The sequence below is a fragment of the Primulina eburnea genome, chromosome 5 (genome assembly GCF_022965805.1).
Source record: "Primulina eburnea isolate SZY01 chromosome 5, ASM2296580v1, whole genome shotgun sequence".
NCBI lineage: Eukaryota > Viridiplantae > Streptophyta > Magnoliopsida > Lamiales > Gesneriaceae > Primulina > Primulina eburnea.
In genome coordinates, this window is record NC_133105.1 from 38281433 (window position 1) to 38301636 (window position 20204).

Here is a 20204-nt window from a genome sequence, read left to right on the forward strand (position 1 = left end):
TCAGAACTCAAGTCTGATAGTACCCAACCAATCATGTTAAACGCCTAGCAGCATCGCTTACATGATTCCCTAGGTATCAAATGATAGTGCCTGCAAGAACCATTCTATTATGGTTAGCGTACAGTACGGTCCCTTCAACTCATATATCCCGATCGATTCGACAACCATTGGTTTATCGAGAGTTGTCAATGAATCGATACTATGTGTCATGTCGTAGTTGCATCGATGGTGTAATCTATGAAACCCTTTCATAATTACCACCATACTCTGTCCAGAGATTTCAACCTACATACACATGATAACACAAAGGATATCCATACCCGAAGGTAAGCGGTGAATCCCCGACTACAATGCATCGACTCCTATGTGTTTCGACAGAACACCCAATCTTGCCACCTGATGACCCCATAAGAGTCGGTAAACAAGTCAAAGTGTAATTCTAGCACATAGAGTCTCAATGTTGTCCCGGGTCATAAGGACTAATGGTGTACAACTATAAACTAGGACGTTTCAACTCGATAAGTGAGAACCACTTGGAAAGTCCTTTAATGGAGGGTTGTTCAGTGCACTCTACAAGGAGCACCTATCTGCATGTTCGGACATCACAATGTCCCCTACCAATGAAACATGGTACTCACATCGCAGATACTAGTCTCGAACTCTAGCGGCCTATATCCTTCTTTGTGGCGGCTGAATCGACTAGGAAACGTTTAGAATATACAGTATTACAAATATGAGTTTCATGATACTCATCATATGAGCATCTCATATTCTTTCTACTATTTGTATATTCAAGGGCTTTATCTATGCAACTAGCATGGGTATACAGATAAAGATGTGCCAAAATAATAATTTCAAATATTACTAAAATAAAGATTGCTTATACATAGAGTTTCATTGTGAACACTCGGCCAACACTTGGCTCGACGGGCACCTACTCTAACAATCTCCCACTTGCACTAGAGCCAACTACCCATATGCTTTAAACCCATTGATTCGCGATGCTTGTCGAATAATGGTCCAGGTAAAGGCTTAGCTAGTTGATCAACAACATTATCGGCGGAGCCGACTTTGTCAAAAGACACTTCTCCTCTTTCCACAATCTCTCCGAGGATGTGGCACTTTCTCAATACTAGTTTGGATTTCTGATGAGACCTAGGCTCCTTTGCTTGAGCTATAGCTCCCGTGTTGTCACACAACACCGGGACATGAGCAACTCCATTAGGAATGACGCCCAAATCTTGGACGAAATTCCTTATCCAAACAGCCTCCCTTGCTGCATCTGATGCAGCAATGTATTCGGCCTCTGTGCTGGAATCCGTAGTATTGTCTCGCTTGGAACTCTTCCAAGAGACAGCAGTACCATAGAGTATGAAAACAAAACCAGAGGTTGACTTCGAGTCATCGATATCGCTTTGGAAGCTAGAGTCGGTATAGCCTTCCAATTTTAGTTCTCCACCCCATAGACCAAGAACAATTTATTGGTCCTTCTAAACTACTTGAGGATGTCTTTCACAGCTTTCCAGTGTGGAAGACCAGGGTTCGATTGATATCTACTCACTACACTTAGTGCAAAAGCCACGTCAAGACGTGTAGATATCATCCCATACATGATGCTACCAATAGACGAAGCATACGGAATGCGAGTCATCGCCACTATCTCTGCATCAGTCTTGGGAGACAGACTTGGATAGGGACACGCCATGACACATTGGTAGATGTCCTCCCTTGGACTCATCCATCGAGAACGGCTTCACGATGGTATCAATGTATGTGGACTGGGTGAGACCAAGCAATCTTCTCAATCTATCTCAATAGATCTGTATTCACAAAACAAAAGATGCTTCACCCAAGTCGTGCATCGAGAACTTACTCGCTAACCATATATATTAGTTGATTGCAACATTCCTACATCATTCTCAATGAGTAGAATGTCATCAACATACAACACCAGGAATGTCGCAACACTCCCACTGACCCTCTTATACATATAGGGTTCCTCAGGATTCTTAGTAAATCAAACTATTTGATTGTATTATCGAATCTGAGGTTCCAACTCCTAGATGCCTGCTTTAGATCATAAATAGATCTCTGAAGTTTGCATACCATATGCTCACTTCCGATAGATGTAAACCCTCCAGGTTTAGACATGTAAATAACTTCCTTAAAATCCCCATTAAGAAAGTCTGTCTTGACATCCATCTGCCATATCTCATAGTCATACCATGCAGCTATGGCTAGCAAAATCCTTATGGTCTTGAACATTGCGACTGGGAAAAGGTTTCCTCAAAGTCAACTCTTTGTCTTTGAGTACATCATTTTTGCCACCAATCGCACCTTGAAGGTCAATACCTTCCCATCCGTCCCAAGTCCCTATGGGAACCTTTCCATCAGGTGGATCTATAAGATCTCACACTTGGTTCGAATGCATGGAATTCATCTTAGATTCCATAGCTTCAAGCCACTTGGATGAATCGGCATCAGATAACGCTTCCTTGAAGGTCCTTGGATCACATCCAAGATTAGGCTCATCATGGCCCTCTTCAAGAAGTAGACCATACCTTATAGGTGGTCTCGAGACTCTCTTGGATCTTCTAGGAGTTTGTATCTCCTCTCTTGGCTCTTCGGGTGTGGGTTCTATAATTGTGGGTGTCTCTCGAACCTCTTCGAGTTCTATCATCTCTCTTTTTCTATCCAATAGAAATTCCCTTTCCAAAAGGGTCGCATTCCTAGAAACAAACACTTTTGTTTCTTGGGGATGATAGAAGTAGTATCCAATCGAATTCATTGGATATCCCACAAAGTAGCATAAAATGGATCGATTATCCAATTTATCTCCCATTACCTACTTCATAAGTAGGGCACCCCCATATTCTAAGATAAAAATACTTAGGAGGCTTACCCATCCATATCTCAATGGTGTATGTCTTTGAATGGACATTTAGTAGAATATCTTTTAATTTAAGTTATAGAGATCGTTTTCAAGTTTACCAGTACCAATCAAACATTCATCCATGTAAATGTCGCAAACACCATTGCAAAATAAACAAGAATATCCATTTTTATCGGCATAGAAATGGAAACAATGTTTTTTCAAAATTAGGTACAAACAAAACATCTCATAAAATTAACTTAAACTATTGTTCAATAATAAGTAAACATCTTCAATAGCCTTGGCAGCAACTCTTGCTCCATTGCTCATCCTCTAGAAGGTCACACCTTCCTTAAGCATTCTACTTCTTCCCATCACCTGTAACCCATTACAGAGATGTGAGTCACAACCGGTATCTAATACCCAAGAAGTAGAGTTAATTGAAATGTTTACTTTAATTTAGAACATACCGTTTCCAGAACACTTCTGGGCCAGATATTCCTTGCAATTTCGCCTCCAATGTCCAGGCTTCTTGCAGTGATGACATTCATCACTAGTCTTGTCAGCCCTAACTAGTCTGGCTGCCTCAACGGGATTCGGAGATTGCCTCAACAAGGGCACGTTCTTCTTGGGACGTTGGAAAGAACTCTTCTTTCCCTTCCCATGTGGATCAATCTTTGTACCAGATGAAGAACCCACATAAAGAACCAACTTCTCTTTCTTGATGGTGGATTCAAACGTAACAAGCATATTCACCAACTCCTCAAGGGTCGGCTCTAGCTTGTTCATGTTGAAGTTCACCACAAAAGGATCAAATGAGCTAGGCAGCGATAACAGCAACACGTCGGTGGTCAACTCCGAAGACAAGATCATATCCATGCTAACGAGCTTATCCACGAGCCCAATCAACTTTAGGCCATGCTCATGGACCGAGGCCCCATCTCGCATGCGCATAGTGATCAGCTCCTTGACGGTAGCATGCCTAAGAGGCCGAGTCTGCTCACCAAAGAGCTCTTTGAGGTGCTTATGAATGTCAGCAGCATTCTTTGCACCCTCAAAACGCCTCTGCAGCTCATCATTCATAGAAGTCAGCATATAACACCTGGCTATCAAGTCATGGTCACACCATTCCTTGTAAGCCTGCAATTCCTCAGGAGTGCAGTCAGTCGGAGCCTCAACAAGGGGCGACTCAGTCAGTGTATATGCTACCCTTTCCGAATTCAAGACGATTTTCAGGTTTCTTAGCCAAGTGAGGTAATTAGGTCCAGTTAATATGTGTTTGTCGAGTATTACGGATATCGGATTGCGAATCGAAGACATTGTCAATTTGTACTGAAAGTGAAAACAGATAAATGTTGATGACTATTTTAAAATATTTGGTAAGATATAAAGTATGGACTTTAACTTTATAAATATTTACTCCCACTGTTTTGACATCTTTCACTACCCTCTAGTGAAAACGGGAAACTCCTTTCCTCAGTAGGTACGTAAGGTCCAATTAGCGAATTATGGTCCCGATTATACAGCCAATCACAATTCCTAAAAGGTAGTTTCCCAATTTCATCACAATGCAACCCTTAACGTAAACTTTTGTCTCACGTTTGATTAGGACCCATTATAGACGTCGTTCATCTTTACGTGTCAAGCCTTACCCATCGATGTTGAACCTTAATGGACGGTCGCCATGAGTTCCCTCAATTATCTGAGCCGAAGTCATGGGAGTTCCACGTAGTTCACATCACCATGTCAATGAATGTCACAGCTTTCCGGCACTAAGGGCCCCCCCAATAATATGAGCCGAGCCCCGAGTACGGGTATCGTTCATCATGCACCCATTGTCGATGGAAGACAAGGAAATTATAACCAAATTTATAATTCCCCATTTCGGACTTGATATTAATTTTGAATCTTATTCAAAATGAGGGTTTTAATTTTGAAAGGTCTCATCATTAATTTTATTTAAAAGCTCGCCATGTTTGATCGTGTGTTTGCCGGATTCATGCAACTTTGTTATTATCATAATAATAACGCACATACTCATTATTTATAAAATATCATGCATATATTATAAACAGTAAACAAAACAAGGATGATCAATCGCCCCAATACTAACGGACCGTGTGAGCTAAACACGGGCCTAGGTCCAATCCTAGGGAAATGCACGGGATGCAAATGCAACTATTACATAAGCTTCCAATATTTACATGTCTTCGATCTTCATAATCATCATGGCCACCATCTTCCAATCTTGATCATCCACTATACTAATATTTACAAATAAATATCCATGGCAAATAGGGATACATCTCATGGGGGGTGGGAACGGGCCACAAACCAAGCCCACTTTAAATTTGATAATTATTACAATCATTCAACATCAAATATCCTAGCATACACCTAGCAAATTGGGCTTGGGCTTTTGGTCATCCTTCATGCATAATATCACATATCATACACCATCAATTAATTATCACAATAATTAATTGATCCAATATTATATATCTTGATCCAATCAGTAACCGCCACGATTATAAACTAAATTAACAAAGTATACAAACACATTTGTCTACTTTCAAATTAATTTATTTATAACCGAATTTCTTGTAAATCACCATTTACTATAAATAATTAAAGTCCAACTTAAATTTTAATAAACAGGGTCTAAATTTTTTTTTTAATAACGCGGAACGTAGTGACATAAAAACATATATACATCTCAGTATATAAAAGTACAAATCATGTACCACGTACATTTATTCAACTAAGGTTTAAACAACTAACGTAAAGTGTTCAACCCTATCTCTAATCCAAGTCCAGAGACTCCACGCTATCTCGATCTCTCCTTATCTCCTGGACCCTGATCCTGTTCCCCCTGTTGTCATGTACACATACAAACAAGACAACAGCCGGATAATTACGATGAGAATATAATCCCAATATAAATCAACGAAACATGCAATTATATAAACAAATATAAAGCATGTAATCAGGTAACCATAATATGTATCAAAATCTGAAACATAATCACAATTCTACAATTCAGACTAGACTCAATCCTAGTCTACGGATCCCGGTTTCCAGATGTGGTGTTCCTATATCGAATTCCGTAATAGAAGGAACATTGACTCTATTTACTCGATATAACCAAATATGGTGTTCCTATATCGAATTCCGTAATATAAGAAATTCAATTTCTATTTACTCGATATAACCAAACATCCGGTGTCCTGACCTAACCGTCATGGAATATAGCTTTATCGCTAATATCCTATCCTGAGACATCGTGCAATGTGCCTGTGGCGATCCCGCCACTATCAGGCACTTCCGTCCCAAGATTTATATACTTATCTTGTGACATCGTGCAATGTGTCCGTGGCGATCCCGCCACTATCAGGTACTTCTGTCACAAGATTACTCGTCTGATACCTGCTATCTATAATTCAAAAAAACAAGTACATCAGTCCAATCAATGCAACTATCAATGCAATAAAGTAAAGTATGTGATTTAGGGAAACTCAAGTCTAAACCGACTCAAGTCGATCTCCCAATACCACATTGACTTATTGAATGGGGATCGGTTACGGTGACCGGAAGCGCAACGGAAGCAACAAAAATTTCGAAAATCATATTTTCTAGCAAAAATTTCGGCCACCTCTCATATATTGTGTAGCAAATACAATAAAAACAAAATGACATTCATAGTGTGTTAAGAAATGTACCTATCAATCTCAAAGATTGATTGTGGCTCCAACTAAGGTGTTGAAGGTAGACAATCTACAAGCTTCACCTTGCTTTTGGACTCCTTTCTTTCAATCAAGCCCACCACTAACTAGCTAGAACCCTTCTTATTTTGCACTAGAAAAATAAGAAGATTTTTCAAAGAGAAGTGATTTCTTTCCTCAACAATTGAAGAAGAAAATTGAGAGAAAAACTTGGAGACAAAAATGTGAATAGTAACTCGGCCACTATTCATGCAAGGAGAGAAGGAGAGACAATTTTTTTTTGGTTGTGGGAAAAGTTGTTCCAAAAAGTTGCATACCATGCCTTGAAAACACAAAAAGTAGTCTCCCAACCTTTCACCTCCCATGCATGCATATTATATGGGTTTTTAATCAAATTAAAACCTTGGACTAAATTTTAATTATCTCAAACATATTTGAGACTAATTAAACATTACTTGAATTTACCCAAGTCCCACTAGTTAAATAATTATTTTAATTGAGCTCTTCAAGACTCAATAATATTTAATTAATTCAACACTTGAATTAATTTAATTATTTGGACTCTACTAGGTCCACTAGTGTTTAATTAATTCAACACTTGAATTAATTTAATTTAGTCCATAATAATGCTTATGAAAATCACAATTTTCAATTACATTATTCACTTGGCCAATTTTAATTTAGGAACACTTCCTTAAATTAAAATTTACATTTCTCTCATAGAAGTCATACTTCTATTTTTCTTTACACTTATAAACTCTTTTATAAGTCGTTCAACACATTGAATTATTTTCTCCTTTATAGAAGTCATACTTCTAATTTTCCTTACGCTTATAAACTCCTTTATAAGCCGTTCAACACATTGAACTATTTTTACTTCTCAACGGGATCTAGAAAGCTAGTACTTGTGTGGCCCTCAATGGTTCATTGATACAACTAGTCGTGGGTTCACATCTCTATGTGATTCGGACTAAACATGTCCTTATATGAGCATACCCCAATTGCTCCATTCTTATTTATCAATACCTTGATAATAAGAACGTCAGAACTCAAGTCTGATAGTACCCAACCAATCATGTTAAACGCCTAGCAGCATCGCTTACATGATTCCCTAGGTATCAAATGATAGTACCTGCAAGAACCATTCTATTATGGTTAGCGTACAGTACGGTCCCTTCAACTCATATATCCCGATCGATTCGACAACCATTGGTTTATCTAGAGTTGTCAATGAATCGATACTATGTGTCATGTCGTAGTTGCATCGATGGTGTAATCTATGAAACCCTTTCATAATTACCACCATACTCTGGGTAGAGATTTCAACCTACATACACATGGTAACACATAGGATATCCATACCCGTAGGTAAGCGGTGAATCCCCGACTACAGTGCATCGACTCCTATGTGTTTCGACAGAACACCCAACCTTGCCACCTGATGACCCCATAAGAGTCGGTAAACAAGTCAAAGTGTAATTCTAGCACATAGAGTCTCAATGTTGTCCCGGGTCATAAGGACTAATGGTGTACAACCATAAACTAGGACGTTTCCACTCGATAAGTGAGAACCACTTGGAAAGTCCTTTAATGGAGGGTTGTTCAGTGCACTCTACAAGGAGCACCTATCTGCATGTTCGGACATCACAATGTCCCCTACCAATGAAACATGGTAATCACTCGCAGATACTAGTCTCGAACTCTAGCGGTCTATATCCTTCTTAGTGGCGGCTGAATCGACTAGGAACCGTTTAGAATATACAGTATTACAAATATGAGTTTCATGATACTCATCATATGAGCATCTCATATTCTTTCTACTATTTGTATATTCAAGGGCTTTATCTATGCAACTAGCATGGGTATACAGATAAAGATGTGCCAAAATAATAATTTCAAATATTACTAAAATAAAGATTGCTTATACATAGAGTTTCATTGTGAACACTCGGCCAACACTTGGCTCGACGGGCACCTACTCTAACATTTATACCTTCTGTTTTTAGTCTCGGTCTGAAGCAATCTTAGTTCTGAACTCAAGAATATCTCTGTAAATCTGAAACGACATATCGAGAATACTAATATCAATATTCCAATCTCAATTCAACACTGAAACTGATTAATATGGATTTAATTCAAATCATCAGCATAACGGTACAAACTCAGTATCCCCGTCAATACCACATCACCAGATAAAAATTCCCTCAATTCATAATCAATATCAATACCATCTGATATCATATCTCAGTCAATTAACTTCAAAAAAAATCACAACAATTCCATAATCAGTCTATTTCTTAATCTGACTTCGATTCTACGCTGTCTAACATGTTAGGAACAACATATATGACGTGTATTCAATTCCAACAACATCATAATTTCAAAGCATGTCAAAACGTAGTCCAGTTGTAGCCTGCGTTGATAGGAACACATTATCGAAGTCGGATTTAAAATCAGACGGACGGATCTTTCACAAAAGGCGTAAGGATTTTTCACACAATTATTCTGACCTTTTCTCGTTCTTTCTCCTTTCTTTCAATGTAAGGGAATGATACGTATGTATATATATATATATATCCACTAGCATGTATCAAGCAACGTGTCTTCTTTTCTTGAAATTATGTCGGCGCTCGAGCGGTGCTAAACTACCGCTAGAGCGCGACATCCTCTGTCCAAGCAATTTCCAATTGAGCCTTGGCGCTCGGGCGGTCAAAAACTACCGCCCGGGCGCCACATCTTCTGCCCGAACATGTTCTTATTGAACACTGGCGCTCGGGCGGTCACTTTCTACCGCTCGGGCGCCAGACTCTCCGTCCCCAAGTTGTTTAAATCATATGCTTGGTCCGATTTGGGTCTCGTAATGGCCCAGCTATAATTATATCAATTCATAATCAATAATCTCATATTAACATGATATAAAATCTCGGACATTACATGCGGGGCAAAGTGCTACATGACGGGAGCCACCTCTTGAACTTGTAGGAGCAACCTCAAGATTCTCGGTGCTGGTGTATCGAGGGGTCAGGGCGCGACGAGGACGTTGCGTTCTGAAGGAGGTGTGATTGTGATACCCTTGTCCCACATCGAAAAAAAAAATATTTAAAATGAGTTTATAATGGCTTACAATGGACTTCTATAGCAACTTGGGTTAATCATTTTCGTAAAGCGAGGACGAATACGAAGTAGTTGCTATAGGAGCCCATTGTGCAGTCACGCAGGCGCAGGCCCGGGCTCGGGGCGTGACAGATATGTTTAGTCTATTGAATACTAGAAGAGCCAAAGTTTGAATCTAGGACAGATCAGCCTAGCTAGGGCAGAACCGCCGAGTCTTGGACAGAACTGCTAAGACCCTAGACTTGTGGTATATCGATGAGCTTAGATGTAGATCAACGTCTATTGTAGACATTCGATATAGCATGCCCAAGTCTAAGCCTTTGTCAGAACTGCTAAGAATCTAGACTTACGGTGTATCGATGAGCTTAGATGTAGATCAACTTCTATTGTAGACATTCGATACAGCATACCAAAAGTCTAACATAGATCGGGATCCCTAGAGAAATAAGATAGGATCAGATAACGAGTCATTGATTCATGTGGTCAGATTAGATACATGTTTTGATGTTTATTTATGCTTTTATATATGTTTTATATGATTGCATGTATACATTGTTTATACTGGGATATTATATCTCACCGGAGTTATCCGGCTGTTGTCTTGTCTGTATGTGTGAATGGCAACAGGTGGGACAGGTTCAGGGTCACAGAGGTGAAGAAAGATCGAGATTAGAGTGGTGATTCCGGACTTGGATATAGATAGGTTTTATTACTTGATTGTAGCAGTTGAACCTTAGTTTTGATCTAGATGCATGTTATACAGGATTTGTATTATTATACTGGGCTGTATAATAGCATGATTCCATTACCTTCCGCACTTGCATTTAAAAGAAAATAATAATTTAGACCCTGTTTATCTTAATTGATAATTAAATCCCAAAGATGATTAGCGTCCGGGTCCCCACAATGGTTAAGTTGAATATTGATGATATTGATGTTGTGAGAGAGTTCTCTGATGCATTTGAGGATGATGTGCCGGGTTTGCCGCCGAACAGAGATGTAGAGTTTGTGATTGATCTAGTTCCAGGTACGGTTCCTAATTCTAAGGCTCCATATAGAATGGCCCCTACAGAGATGAAAGAGTTGAAGACGCAGTTGCAAGATCTTTTAGATAAAGGTTTTATTCGACCGAGTTCTTCGCCTTGGGGAGCTCTGGTTCTTTTCGTCAAGAAGAAAGATGGATCATTGCGTCTTTGCATTGATTACAGAGAGATCAACAAAGTGACTGTCAAGAATAAATATCCGTTGCCCCGGATAGATGATTTGTTTGATCAGCTGCATGGGGCTACAGTGTTTTCGAAGATTGATCTTCGATCTGGCTATTATCAGTTGAAATTTAGGGAGTCTGATATCCCTAAGACGGCGTTCCGGACCAGGTACGGTCATTATGAATTTCTTGTGATGTCTTTTGGTCTGACCAATGCTCCTTCAGTCTTCATGGATCTGATGAACCGTGTGTTCAAGCCGTATTTGGATAGCTTCGTCATTGTTTTCATCGACGACATTTTGATCTATTCCAAGACCAGAGAGCTTCATGCAGAGCACCTCAGAGTTGTTCTTCAGTTGTTGAGAGAGAAGAGATTGTATGCTAAGTTAAAGAAATGTGAGTTCTGGTTGGAGCAGATTTCTTTCTTAGGCCATGTTGTCTCGAAGGACGGTTTAGCTGTTGATCCAACGAAGATTGAGGCGATTCAGAAATGGCCTATCCCTACCACTGTATCAGAGGTACGCAGTTTTCTTGGTTTGGCGGGTTATTATCGTCGTTCCATTTCAGAGTTTTCCAAGATTGCCCTGCCGTTAACCAATCTGACGAGGAAGACTGTGAAGTTTGAGTGGTCCAATTAATGTCATAGTGGATTCCAAGAGTTGAAAGATAAGTTGACGACAACTCCTGTACTTGCATTGCCCAGTGGTTCAGAGGAATTCGTTGTTTTTACTGATGCGTCGAAAAAGGGTCTTGGTGCAGTGCTGATGCAACGTGGGAAAGTAATAGCTTATGCTTCTCGCCAGTTGAAGGACTATGAGAAGAATTATCCTACGCACGATCTGGAGCTGGCAGCTGTGGTATTCGCCCTGAAAATCTGGAGACATTATTGTATGGCGAAAAGTGTGAAATTTTCACGGACCACAAGAGTTTGAAGTATTTGTTTTCCCAGAAAGAACTCAATATGCGACAGAGATGGTGGTTAGAGCTTGTCAAAGACTATCATGTGACGATCAGTTACCACCCAGGGAAAGCGAATGTTGTGGCAGATGCATTGAGCCGTAAGTCGAGTTCATCTTTGAGTTCGGTGATTCAGCATCCGTTGTTGTTAGACTTGCAGAGAGAGGAGATAGCTTTGGTGGTACCAGGGACCATTGCTCGCTTTTGAGCGTTGGTCATTCGTTCTACATTGACGGACATGATCTGTAGAGAGCAGGCCATTGATGTTCAGTTGATAGAGATAAGAGCTAGAGCAGAGGAGAGAGGTAATTCAGAGTTTGGATTGAATGGAGATGGTTTGGTGACATTCAGAGGCCGTATTTGTGTTCCTGCTAGTGATGATATTCGGCGAGACGTCTTGACAGTGGAACATACCGCGCCATATTCGATACATCCAGGTAGCACCAAGATGTATCAGGATCTTCGTAGACTCTATTGGTGGCCATGTATGAAGAAAGATATTGCTATGTTTATTTTTGAGTGCCTAACTTGTCAGCAGGTGAAGATCGAGCATCAGAGACCTGCTGGGACATTGTTATCATTGCCGATTCCTCAATGGAAGTGGGAGCATATTACGATGGATTTCGTGACGGGTCTTCCAAGGACGCATAAAGGTTTTAACTCTATTTGGGTTATTGTTGATCGGTTGACCAAGTCAACGCATTTTCTTCCAGTCAAGACGACGTATTCCACGAAGAGTACTTAGCAGAGATTGTTAGATTTCATGGTGTTCCTGTGTCGATTGTGTCTGATCGTGACCCTAGATTTACTTCAGAGTTTTGGAAGAGTTTGCACAGAGCTATGGGTTCACGGTTAGCATTCAGTACAGCATATCACCCCAGAGTGACGGTCAATCAGAGAGAGTTATTCAGATTCTAGAGGATATGCTCAGAGCATGTACTATCGATTATCCTGGTAGCTGGGATTCCAAATTGCCTCTTGTTGAGTTCACGTATAATAGCAGTTACAAGCGACGATTGGCATGACACCGTATGAAGCACTTTATGGCCGGAAGTGTAAATCGCCCTTGTATTGGTACGAGATTGGTGAGAGGAAGATGTTGGGTCCAGAGTTGGTCCAATAGACAGCTGATGTTGTTGCCGTTATTCGAGAGAGAATGAAGACAGCGCAGTCGAGACAGAAGAGATTTATTGGCCCATTGGAGATCTTGGACATAGTTGGTGATCGAGCTTACAGGTTAGCCCTACCACCAGATCTTGACAGATTTCACAATGTTTTTCATATTTCAATGCTCAGGAAGTATATTGCGAATCCTTCACATGTTCTTCGCCACGAGCCATTGGATTTGACGCCGAATTTATCTTACCAAGAGATTCCGGTCCAGATTCTGGATCGCAAAGTTAAAGTGTTGCGAAACAAAGAGATCGGCATTGTTAAAGTCCTTTGGAGGAATCATTTGATTGAAGAGGCCACGTGGGAACCAGAGGATGAGATGGAAGAGAAGTAGCCTTAGTTGTTTGCGCAGTGACGTCAATTTCGAGGACGAAATTCCCTTAAGGAGGGGAGATTGTAATAGCCAAGCCTGGTGTACGGTACGGTCTAAGATTTCGTATGATTATTGACTATTTAGTTGAGTTTATTATAATGTGATGTTAAGAGTTGTGTTTATGGGTTTTAGTATAGTTGGTTAATATTGTTTTGTGGTGTTGTTGATATTAGTTGATGGTAGTTGTATTGTATAAGCATTGCAATTCGATCTTTGTTGCATAGAGTATTTTGTTGGCTACAGAGGTGACTGCACCTGCACTCAAAAAAGGACCGCACCCGCGGTCATTATTTCTGATTTTTGTGTTGAAGTGCCGAAGTTATACCGTACCCGCGGTCTGGAAGCCACCGCACCCGCGGTGAGTAGGCCGAGACCAGAACGCACCCGCGGTCCTTAATGGAGCGCACCCGCGGTCGTCAATCATGGATTTTTTGATGACATGCCGAAGGCATACCGCACCCACGGTCTGTGAACAGTAGAAGCGTGTTTTCGGATTTTAAGTGTTATAAGTGGTTGAGTTGGCTCATTTCTCTCATTTCCTTCCCCTCATTCTTGATTTTTCTCTCTAGGGGAGCTAGGGTTTCTTCATTCCTTCATTTCCTTTCTTTGATTTAAGCTTGTGGTTGGATTGTTGTTGAGAGAACAAGATTATTTAGGGATCAAGGCAGCTAAGGTAAGCTTTTGATGTAATTTATTCTTGGTTCTAGTGTTGGGAGAAATCATGGGTTTGTGGTTGTGTTGGTTTTATGGATTAATTGATATAGGTTTATGATTATTGAGATGTTGATGGTGTAATTTATGGTTTATTGTTGTAGGAATTCAACCAAGTGTTCCAAGTGGTTGTAAGTGGAATTTCATTCTTTCTGCTCACATGATAGTATATGTATTGTGTTTCAATGGTTTTAATGTGTTATTCCCTTCATTTTATTCATGATTATGTATTGATACACTTGTTATATATATTGGAGTCATTTATATGTCTCAATTGTGAAAAACGGAATGCAAAGAAAGAGTATGCAAAGTGTTTGTTTAAATGCCAAAGTGAGAGTTCAAATGATTTATGGATTGATAGATACATAGTCAGAGATTGCATGCAATTAGTTGATCAACGACCATAGGCTTATATCCCACAGAGTTATCGATTTATATCGATGGGATATAGTTACAGAGACAGAGATACTATATAGATATCAATCCAACAGAGAAAAGAGAAATACCATCTTATTGTTATATTGCTATGTTATCCATGTTTTAGAGTTGATGGTATTTAATGTTTTTAAAGTCATGTTTTCAGAGTATGATATGTACATTGCTATGTAAGAGTTCCACTTGCTGAGTTTTATACCCATTTCATTTAATTTCATGTGATGCAGATAAGAGCGACGGGCCGAGACGTTGATTGTGGGCCGGAGTCATATGCATACCAAGATGGAAGGAAGAAGATTATTTTTGCAAGCATTTTGGACATGATCACAAGAATGATATTTTGCCTTTTGTTGTATCAATTTATTGATCATGTGTATACTTTTGATTATTTATGAAATGTATTTTGAATCCTTCTTCCATTTTAAATAAAAATTTTAATTTCCGCTGCTATTTTATTAAAACCGGTCAGAGGTGTCACAGTATCTGCAAACAATCAGGACATTTCGCAAGAGTATGTCCACTGAAAGGTTCCCGAAGATTTCAGGGAGCAGAATCATCTGGGTGTAGTGATCGAGGAACAGACCCGAGACACACTTGAAGATATAGTGGCAGGTACTGTTCTTTTAGGGTAAATTCTCGGTTTAGTCCCATATCTTAGGTTTGTTTCTCGGGTTAGTCCCAAATCATTTTTTAGACCCAATTTAGTCCCAAGTCTTCACTTTTATTTACCCCGTTGGTATTTCCGTCAAATTGGAGGATGAAATAAACGGGAAGACCGTCTTCTTCATTTTCCCAATTCACAATCCCTAATCGAACTTCTCTCTTCCAATTTCCAACGGGAAAACCACGCTCTTCTCTCTTCCGCTGCACGCTCGAGGTAATTAGCCGTGATTATAGTGCTGTGATTTCTTGTGCTGTGATTTTTGCCGTGATTATAGTGCTGTGATTTTTTGCCGTGATTATAGTGCTGTGATTTTTTGCCGTGATTTTGCTGCGATTTTGCTGCCATTGGTGGAACTATTATTAATTCTTTTGAGGATGGCAAAAATTGGTGGAACTATTATTAATTCTTTTGAGGATGGCAAAAATAGATTATGCGCTCCTCCTTTCGGGTACACAGACATTTCTAAGCCTCCTGCTGTGCCCTTTTGATCTATATGTCTCAGACCGTAATAACCCTGCAAGCTGCTCATGGCTGGAGAGACTTTCCGCTCATAAGAAGATTTCAATTTTAGAGATTGGAACGGACCTAATAAATCGGAATGCCCATTGCTGGATGGGGTCTGATTAGAGCAGCTTAGTCTGCGAAAAAGACTAGATTAAGCCACTACACGATAGTTAGGTAATTGGTTTATAGGATCAAAGAACTACCAGAATGTCATTATAACGTAACAAGTTGTGCAGTGTTCCAACAACGATATGTGCCAAACCAACAGCAGCTCATTTGGGAATAATGTCCTTTCTAGATTAAATAATGTCCAGTTAACCAGTAGTTTCAATCAACCCTGTATTTTGTGATAATCATAGGAAAATAGAAGGAGAAAGCCAAATATAATAGATGCCACGAACAAAGGTGCTATATCCACTTTATGGGGAATTTCATTTATGTCTTCTTATTTTGCAACTGTCATAGGATCTATGTTCCCAATACTACTCAGTTGTCTTATTTTGCAGAAGTTCAGGTTTTATATCTCATATTTTCATAATATCATGTTTTTTTTACCCTCATTTCAGGAGGTCATCGAAGAAAGCTAAAAAAAATGGTGGTCGTCCCTTTAATTTCAAGCAATTTTTATTCTAATCGTACTTGTTTATAACACAATGAAAATTGCTTTGTATTTTGTTGTATTGTAGGGGAAAACATATGTTGTCTTCGTTGGACGTAAACCTGGTGTATACGAGACATGGGAAGAAGCACATAGTCAAGTCAACAAATTTAGTGGGGCTTCTCATAAGTCATTCTGGAGTAGGGATGAAGCATCAAAAGCTTTTCATGCATACCTAGAGAAACAAAATTCATCTGCTTCATTTATGTCTGCCGAAGAAAGTTCGTGTGCAACTTTTAGCACCGCTCCAAACAGAAGTACTGAAGCTGAAAAATTATTAAAAGTGAAAGATTTGCTTTTAGATTTAGAAAATGAGAACCGCAATCATTTATTGAAGGTTGCAGGGAAAAAAAATTATATCACATCAACCATGCTCAATATCTCCGAATATATTGAACTCGCATGAATAACATTAAATTAAAGAGTTTAAAAACTTACATTTATCGAAGATATTGAGCATGAACTCCCTTCAATATTAACCCCAACTTGTCGTGCTCTTTTCACCTGCATGTAAGTAAATGCAACAAAAGATATATTATCAATAAAAAAAATGCAATAAAAATATGATTTCATTTTCAGAACCTGCAGTTTATCTTTTCTTGTTGCACCCAAATTATTATTTGGTAAATTAGCACTTTGTTGTGTCATGGGCTCTTGTTGAAATGCTTCTTGGTGTTGAAATTATTATTTGGTAAATTAGCACTTTGCTGTGTCATGGGCTCTGTGTTCAGCATCAGGAAACAAAGATTCAAGTGCAGGAATCAAACCTTTTTGCTTATCTGACATAAATGTCCAAGTATGTGGATCATTGCCAACGCTAATGTCTTCATCCAGGAGCTGAAGAAACCATGTCCAACTATCTTTTGTTTCACGCTCAACCATTGCATAACATATTGGAAAAATGTTATTATTCGGATCTAGCCCCACGGCCGCTAACAATTGACCACCATGTTCTATCTTCAAGAAGCATCCATCAACACCAATGATACGCCGACAAGCATTCTTAAATCCTTGTTTGCAAGCTGAAAAACATACATACAATCTCTGAAACCTTGGACCTTTGTCATCCTCTGTCAACTTCAAAATTACAGTAGCCCCAGCGTCAGATCTTTTCAATTCAGCACAATACTTCCTTATTTGTCGGAACTGCTCATCGACAGAACCTTGCACTAATTTCAGCGCCTTTCTCTTAGCCATGTAGGCGATCTTCCTTGAAAAATATGACTGAAGAATGGTAGAAATCTCTTCCCTAAACTCCAAGTGTCCCAATTTAGGATTGGTGCTGAATTTTTTGGCAAACGTCTTTCCCAACCACGTTGAGTTGACACACTTGTTTTTAAAATCCCGAGCACAATGACTGTGACATCCATTAAAATTTCTTACTTGCCAACAACTATCATTAGTCATCTTCGCAACATGGATCAACCAACAACACTTATCATCATTGCACTTAGCCCACAATCGGATGTTATCATTTTTTACAAACTTCACCGGTCTTCCTTCTCTAATGCATTGACTTTCAATTGCGAATTTTGCTTCTTTCTTTGAGCTAAAGACTAAACCAAGCTTCAAATCTGGATTTTCAAAATCCTTTTTTGGGTCAAACAACGCATAATTTTTAACTTCATCCTCATCAGAATCATGCAGACTGGCCAAACCGTCACTATCTACACAAACATCCACTTCACTGTCATACTCATGCATTTTCTGAAGGAGATCATCTGTATTTTCTCTGTCAGAGACAACCATTTTTCCTTTCAAAGATTCTATATCATGGACAACAAATGCATCAACTAACTCGTTATTTTCAACAAAATCATACTCATTGTTATCAAAATTATCAACATTTTCATCTCCAACCTCATCATTCTGACCATCTAAGTGTTCAATATATATTTCAACCTCATAATTTATTGGAATATACTTTCTAAGATTCAACACATCTGAATCATTTTCCAAATATCTGCCTTCACTAATTGTAGTTCCAACTTTGTGCCAAAATCTAAAAGAATTTTTGTCTTCAAATCCAAGCTCCTCCATAAATCCCCACATTTCAATCATTCCCAGCTTATCAACATCGACGGAATCAAAATATTCAAAACTCTCACCGATGTATTCATTGTGGTTGTCAAGAGATTTGAATCTTCCATTATAATACATTTTAATTGTGAAGAGATACGGTTCTCCAATTAATCCTAAAAAACAAAAACGAAAATTAAATTAAATTATCGAGAAAATGCATCAAAAAAATTTAAAGCGTGACAATTACAAAAATAATGCATTACCATAATTTGGAGTGCTCTTTCTTGAGGTATTACTCCGTCTAGCCATTAGGTATCCACTCAGTCACCTAAATCACATATGGAATAGTAGTCAAGAATTTATCAATTGTAGGCAATTAAAAAACCCAAAAACAAAAATGAAAAAGAATGGTCTCCTGTTGCCGGCTACTCTTGTGTTTTAGAATTGTTTAACAAAACAATTGTTTATCTTTTCAACCAAGATAAGGCTGAATAGCCGAACACAAGAATTTAACAAGAATTTACCAAAATTATAGATTTTAGAATTGTATAACAAAACACGGTCGGAACTAACCCAAACATATTCTTAAAAAATGGTCTCCTGTTGCCGGCTACTCTTGTGCTGTCGACTGAATAGCCGAACACAAGGCTTGATCTTTTCAAGCAATATAAGGCTCACCTCTACGGATACCAGCCCACAATTTTAACAAAAAAGGATAAACTAATAAGATTGAAGAGCACAATGCCACAATTAACATCATCAATGGAGACTTCCTTTAAGAATTGAAACTTTAAGCTGTTTCAGAACCGAAAAATAAAAGGTTACCTCGGAGCGTGCAGCGGGGACCGACTCAACGTGGAGGAAGAAATTTGTTGCAGCGACCGACTTGCTTCAAACTTGGAAGAGAAAAGATCGATTAGGGATTGGAAATTGGAAGAGAGAAGTTCGATTAGGGATTGTGAATTGAGGAAAGGAAGAAGACGGTCTTCCCGTTTATTTCATCCTCCAATTTGACGGAAATACCAACGGGGTAAATAAAAGTGAAGACTTGGGACTATATTGGGTCTAAAAAATGATTTGGGACTAACCCGAGAAACAAACCTAAGATATGGTGATATTCACCTCTAAATTATAAAAACTTAGCAATAAATATTCACGAGAATAAAAAACCGAAATTATAACGAACCTTCAAACAACAAGCCCTTGACAATCCGCACAAGAAAGATCGACAAACGCCACAAAATTAAAAACTTTGATAAGTTTGATTTTTGAAGCACAAAGCAAAAAGGCCTTGAAAGTTTGAGAGAAAAATCTCAAAAGTTTGTATAAACTCAATAATAATCTGAATTGTGTTCAAAATTTCGTCCAACATGTTTTAATAAAACAAAAGATATTAAAAATCTAGTCTCCAAAATAATTAAAACTCTAGAAAGGAAAATATTCTCGCTCAGCCGCCTCAGACACGGACCTCGTGTAGACATCCGTGTACGGGTTTGTGTACTCTCGGGAAATCAACTTCAGCTGGAAACAAGGGGCACGGACCCCGTGTCTACCTCTGTGTACGGGTCCGTGTACACTCGGTCTTTGCAAATGTCATAGGACACGGACCCCGTGTAGTGGTCCGTGCTCAGGTCCGTGTAGACTCTGGAATTCTTCATCATCGGCTGTAAAGGGCACGGACCCCGTGTGCAGGTCCGTGTGCAGGTCCGTGGAGTCTCGGCCGTCTCCAACAATGCTTGAATGATGTTCCTTTGGCCTCCCAACGTGCTCCCATGCATCACGACCCCTTCAT

General features: G+C 39.2%; 1 protein-coding gene across 1 annotated transcript; it reads right to left on the reverse strand.

Annotated features, from left to right (window-relative positions):
• Window positions 1-17086: 17086 nt before the first annotated feature.
• On the reverse strand, window positions 17087-19461 carry LOC140831519 (uncharacterized). Its single transcript, XM_073195272.1, has 3 exons — window positions 19238-19461; window positions 18676-18740; window positions 17087-18585 (listed from the first exon to the last, which is right to left on the reverse strand). The coding sequence occupies exons 2-3, from the start codon at window positions 18719-18721 to the stop codon at window positions 17087-17089; spliced, it is 1545 nt and encodes a 514-aa protein (XP_073051373.1). The 5' UTR covers window positions 18722-18740; window positions 19238-19461.
• Between the last annotated feature and the right edge of the window lie 743 nt (window positions 19462-20204).

What these genes read in the sequence shown, in the direction of transcription:
- LOC140831519 (XM_073195272.1), bottom strand. Translation starts at nt 18,721, where the DNA reads ATGGCTAGACGGAGTAATACCTCAAGAAAGAGCACTCCAAATTATG. An exon ending in AAAGAGCACTCCAAATTATG is followed by an intron (nt 18,586 to 18,675) that starts GTAATGCATTAT and finishes TTTGTTTTTTAG; the next exon opens with GATTAATTGGAGAACCGTAT.